The sequence below is a fragment of the Agrilus planipennis genome, unplaced genomic scaffold (genome assembly GCF_000699045.2).
Source record: "Agrilus planipennis isolate EAB-ADULT unplaced genomic scaffold, Apla_2.0 scaffold137, whole genome shotgun sequence".
NCBI lineage: Eukaryota > Metazoa > Arthropoda > Insecta > Coleoptera > Buprestidae > Agrilus > Agrilus planipennis.
Genome location: NW_020439008.1, coordinates 489,633 through 494,556, shown reverse-complemented (window position 1 = coordinate 494,556; position 4,924 = coordinate 489,633). Strand labels below are relative to the sequence as shown.

The 4,924-nt window shown below is 36.7% G+C and overlaps 1 protein-coding gene across 1 annotated transcript in view; it reads right to left on the bottom strand.

The window, feature by feature from the left end:
• The window catches only part of LOC108735099 (T-box protein H15), a 167,054-nt gene extending 166,386 nt beyond the window's left edge, over positions 1-668 (bottom strand). Inside the window, exon 1 of the mRNA XM_018466921.1 lies at positions 364-668. Within this exon, the coding sequence (XP_018322423.1) occupies positions 364-541 (178 nt within the window). The 5' untranslated portion in view covers positions 542-668. The remainder of the gene's footprint in view (positions 1-363) is intronic.
• Positions 669-4,924: the final 4,256 nt, after the last annotated feature.

The following is a 4,924-nucleotide window of genomic DNA, read 5'->3' as shown; positions in this document are numbered from 1 at the left end:
AGGTAACACAAGAAAATTAAAATATTCAAATTTCGCGTAGGCTTAAGCCACTTGTTGGTTACCTAAATCAAAAAAGTTTTCAAAAGTTAATATTAGGTATCTATCATTGAACCTTTTGAAGTAGAAAAATTATATAGATATAGAGCGTAATTCCCACAAAATGATTCGAGAACTAGACCCCTTTACATAGGCATGTTATTTATGAGTTGAAATTCGCCAATTTTTGGTTGAATTAAATTCAACAAATATCAGTTACGTTTCTAGATTAACATGTATTAATGATATTGTTTATAATTTTGAACACAACACAAACACAATTGTAAGTATCTAACATTTCCTTTCCTAAGAACTATTTTAACTGACCTTGAAGTCTGACATCCGGTGGAGGTGTTTGTGGGGAGACGGAACGAGAAGACTGTTGTGGGGAGCTGCCCCCTTTGGCCATTATAGCCGCAATAGAAAAGTCCGTGGCACGAGTAGCCTTAGCCGTCGGCAGGAGCAGTCCTGCGGCCTCGTCATCGGGGACGGCACCTAGAAGCATTTTCGCTTTCACTGCACTAAAACTTGTCCGCGTCAAAACTACGTTCAAGAAGCACTTTTTGTCACTGCACCACAACCGTTTTTCTTTCTATAGTATGCAAAACATTATGAATGTCCAGTAGTTAAGGGGATCGCTTGTAGACTGACTGGCTCTCTGAGTAGTTCTGACCCTTCGCGCTCGTAGGCGGGACCGTAAAAAGGGGCGGAGCATTCGTGGGGCGGCAACACGGAGACGATGTGTGGTCCCACTATCAGTTGCGCTTGACTGAAGCCATCAATCAGGGAACAGGCGGTGGCGGTGGCGACATGCTCTGTAGACAGCCACTTGATAGCCGCCCCCCACGGCCACCCACCCTGACCACGAGCAATCAGCACGGACAGCCATTGCTCAGCATTATACATGCATTTCATTCAATTTTACATCAGTACCAAAAGCGCTCACCATATCTGCTTACACATACCTAACACTTACAGAATTTGTGACCAGCAAATAAATATAAAAAAGAAATTTTTGACCAGGAGGTGGTTCAAGTTTATTTTCCTTATTTATACTCAAATTTCCACTAGTTTAGATAGTTTCTAATTTGTATAATCTGTACAGTGTTCATACCATTGAAATATAGAATATAAAGTAAATGTAGAGCATAAGTGATATAAAAGGATGTTGATATCGACTCTAAATAGAGCATCATTTTGCAGAAGGAGCCGAATAAGTCCATAGCATCATGCTCATAAATTATAATACACTTATAAACACGCAGATAAAAAATGCGAAAGAAAAGAATTACGGGAAGGTTCGGGAGATATCTTCATAATCTTCTAAAAAAACTCAACAACATTCCAGAAATGGCAATATAAAACGGTGAATTGTAGACAGGACAGTCGACATATGGATAAGTGACATTGTGTCAAAACACAGTAATACGGAGTAATATATAGATAATAAGCTATACTAGAAAATTCAAACCCACCACCGCTTTTTTTAAGGGGTTAACATATGACCACAGGACACGCATTATTTACTATAAATGGTGTGGATATGGAATCAACAATTTTCAGAGTTTAAATAGCTACTTATTGACATGAATAGCATTAGGTACATTTGTAGGTATAATACTGTTAATGCTATAAACCGCAAAAATGGGCATAGCAGTTGGATAAGCAAAACAAACAGATCCGACTTGAGAATAGGCACGAGAGCCGTGTGAAATGGTTTGTTCGTAGGTCCAGGTGGGTCGTGACTTTACACTGAGCCACCTATTTCGAGCTAGTGTTTGTTAGAGACCGTTCCTACTTCACAGCTGGTCGTCTCACGTTGTTGCCGCTGTAAAACGCCTATTATTGAAAAGAAGGAAAGAAACACATAACACACACATCTGAATAGTATACCTGCAGTCTGCAGTCACATTTATTCACCTAGACCTAGACAAGTAGTTGCAATACAATGACGAAGTTTACACCGCACATTTAACTTTTTAACAGACGAAACAACCCGAACCCATAAATTTTTTAAACGGATTCGCCTGGTGACATCTATTAGGGGGCATTCGTCGTATTCTGGATTACCGCTGTGTGACCACCCTGCAAATAAATGGAAGGAAGTAAGGCCACCTAAGATGGTGCAGCGTTCGTGCGAAATGAGGGCACCCAAATGATTAATGGATAAAGAGATCGACGACGATTCCGAAGATTTTTCAATTTTCGAGCACGTGGTGGACGGTTTCCATCTGCTGATGGGTTATCTTTTTGCTATAGATAAAGGAAGTTTTGGGATGGGTTATAAATGCGTTTAACATAACACAGGAGTTATTTGGATCTTTGGAAGAAGTAGAGAATCTGAATGGTATCGCAAATTTCTCTGTAGATATGAAGGATCTACTTGAATCAGGATAATTATCCGTTAATTGCTGTAAATGTCTTTCATTTTATAAAATACTTTAGGTACATCACATTTTGTAGACAACTAATTTGCATTTCTTAACAAACCTATACCTAGTAAGTCTAATAAAGAAGTATATATATTTATTGACTCCATGGTTGTTGTACTAATAAAGATGCTTAAATAATTTATGGACGTGTTTGATGATTGAAAAAAAAATTAATGAATTTCACAGCTATTAAATAGGTATCTATATCTCAAGTAAGAGTTGACAATTTTATTCTCGATTGGCTTTTAATGCCAAAAATTTAATGTGAAAATTTATATATAGATAACTCGCCATGGATTAACATTAATTTGAGGAATATTTTTTTAACTGTTTCCAAAGTGGTCGAATTAAAAACACCCTAACATATATATGCAAATAAAGTTGCGTTTGCACAGTATCTTCTCAAGAGATTCAGTTTAAACTCAAACATAAAGTCAGCTTTAGTGCCGTCACCTTTACGAAATCACACGCCCTTTTCGCACAATACAAAAAGCGCATTGTGTCGAATCCGATAACAAAGAAATAATATCAACCACATAACATTTCCGTACGCTGAATATCAAGTTAATTGGCCGTTGAGGGCTTGGAGAAGTCAGTGAGCACTTGACAAGACAGGCCCCTTGCACAACAATGCTGCCCCCTGCAGTTGCAAACGCCCCTCGGTCTATACACAGTGCTCTTTTCGACAGCTTCGGAGGCCGTTTCTTTCATAAATTTCCTCGTTGTTGTTTCTGTTGTAGTTACTTGAAAGGTGAGACACCTATTGTCGTAAGTGAGCCTCTCTGTTTTCTAAATGGCGTATAAATGCGCGACTATAACATATAATAAATCTAACGGACATCACTGTGCCTATCTTGGTTATTATACCTGGACTTCCAGGAGGGCATCCTATTAATAGCTTATAGCCTTGCTTGTCTCTGGAGAGACCGAACCTTCTTTCCGAATCTACACCTGTACACGTTTGTTTTAATTTATTGCATTTTTAAGTTATGAGTCTCTAATCTATTCCTTATCTTTGACTTAATTCTTTCACCATTCTATCATCATAATTACATGGTATATAAATAAATTTATATTGATAGCCAACTAATATATTGTAATGTTCGTGGGTTTAACAAAATTAACTTCTAATACTGATAACGACAAAAACTAATTATTTACACTAATTATTGAAGAACTTAAAAACAGTATTACATTATTACTAAACCTAGGTTATGAATTATTCTACTTATTTACACTACTATTGATATATCACTATTCACTGCGCTATTTATTTCACTTCTATCAATGTCATTTTATTTCTGGATTCACTTCTGCAACGGTCAATTTATTTCTACTTCTCTCGGCGATCGTCTCATCCTTTAAATACTCTTTTGTTTACTTTCGGGAACCTTCTCGAAGCATCCGGATAGTTTCTTTATTCTTTGAACTGTTTAACTGCTTTCCCAGAACGCAGGTACGACACACACATTTACAAATACCGCACACATGAAGAAAAGCGCCCGCGGTCAGTCGGCGAATCGATAAGCCGTTCACGCACACGTGTGCCCGATCGCACACAAACACACTCGTGCTCGTTATAATATAAATCCATTTTCAAATATAGCATCATCAAAGACCATTATTTGCATTACAATTTTGAAATAACTCTATCTGTTATTATAATGTTTGTAAACAACTTTAAAACAAGCCTAATTCCCGTCATTAAGTTTCTGATAAGCAATATCAGATCTACCTTTGGAATTGATAGCAAATCATCATCATCAAATGCTATTTTAAATTTATTGGTTATAGTAGGTATTTGACTGGTAATAGATATTTATAACACTTTACAAAGGTCAAACTGCGCCAAATATCTGATGACTTATCCGCTCTGGGCAAAAATAATATATACCGCCTTTCACTATGACACTGAGTTGGTTATTTCAGAGATGAAATGGTGCAGTGTATATTTGTATGAATGTAATTAGGTATGTATATAATATTGTTGAAATTGTGTAATATTTACATGTTTTACATACTGGGCTTCTGAACGAGTATACTACACTGCATGTCATGGAAATTGGTCTCTAACAAAGATCAGTTTTACTAGCAGTCTGCAGGAAACTGTGTTAAACTAATGAAAAAATAATATTCAAATTTTTGCTAATCAACTTGGGGAATCCCCTAAAACATCGCGTTGTAGGATAAAGAGGTATTCCCCAAAAAATATTATACTACTTATACCTTCATACATCGAAAATAAGTAATTTTCTATCAACGTAGGAGGGGAATCCTTGTGACACATAAATGAAACGAAAAGGGTTGCCAATTTAAAATCGGTAAAAATTTCGGGAGAATTTCCTTGTATTCTCAAGTCAAAAATCATGAAAAAGCATTGCATTTCGGATGCTCAAAAGGGTTACTTCTTTTCTATTTTTTTCCTACTTGGTTGTCTATAAGGGGACGATATTAAG